Source organism: Tigriopus californicus, chromosome 2 (assembly GCF_007210705.1).
Source record: "Tigriopus californicus strain San Diego chromosome 2, Tcal_SD_v2.1, whole genome shotgun sequence".
Lineage (NCBI taxonomy): Eukaryota > Metazoa > Arthropoda > Copepoda > Harpacticoida > Harpacticidae > Tigriopus > Tigriopus californicus.
In genome coordinates this window covers 14933572-14934159 of record NC_081441.1, presented here as the reverse complement: position 1 = coordinate 14934159, position 588 = coordinate 14933572, and the positions used below count along the sequence as shown (strand labels likewise).

Here is a 588-nt window from a genome sequence, read left to right as displayed (position 1 = left end):
GTCATGTCAATTCGTAAGATGTATAAAAGTGCATGTATAAGTATTACTGTATACACAGACAGCGATAAAAAATATCAGAATCAAATGGTCAGAATGATACAATAGTTGACTAGAATGTAACTTTAAAGCTAAAATAACTAGAGCTGGGACAGTGCACATGGAAAAAGTGAATCTTTAAGGGAATCACAAATAGTGCATAAACAGGTGGGTTGAGGTGAATGATGAAATTCTTGGTTATTGCATTAATGTGGGTGGGTCAGATTGAACAGATCTTTTGTCAGCTCCCGTTGTTGGTGGCATTTGGCCGGGAGCCGGACAAAGTGCGTGACAGCCAATACTCCGGAGGGATGTCAGGCCAAGGACAATAATTAGATTTACAATCTTTGGTCTAAATGGAGAGATGCCATTGCCCTAAATCACTTTCCTTCTTGGCTAGAGAAAACTGGAGCTCATACTTTTTCATGTATTTTTTGACCTAGCTCGATAAGGGCAAGCAAGTGCCTCCGCCCTCGAAATTAAAGCGAAAGATCCTGATCAAGAATAAACGTCTAAAGCCCGAGTTAGAAAAGGAAGAATTGGAGTTGTACC

The 588-nt window shown here is 40.1% G+C and overlaps 1 protein-coding gene across 1 annotated transcript in view; it reads left to right on the top strand.

The window, feature by feature from the left end:
- The window catches only part of LOC131893367 (1-phosphatidylinositol 4,5-bisphosphate phosphodiesterase-like), a 10731-nt gene that overhangs the window by 5223 nt on the left and 4920 nt on the right, over window positions 1–588 (top strand). The window contains exon 12 of the mRNA XM_059243363.1: window positions 480–587. Coding sequence (XP_059099346.1) covers window positions 480–587 — 108 coding nt within the window. The remainder of the gene's footprint in view (window positions 1–479; window position 588) is intronic.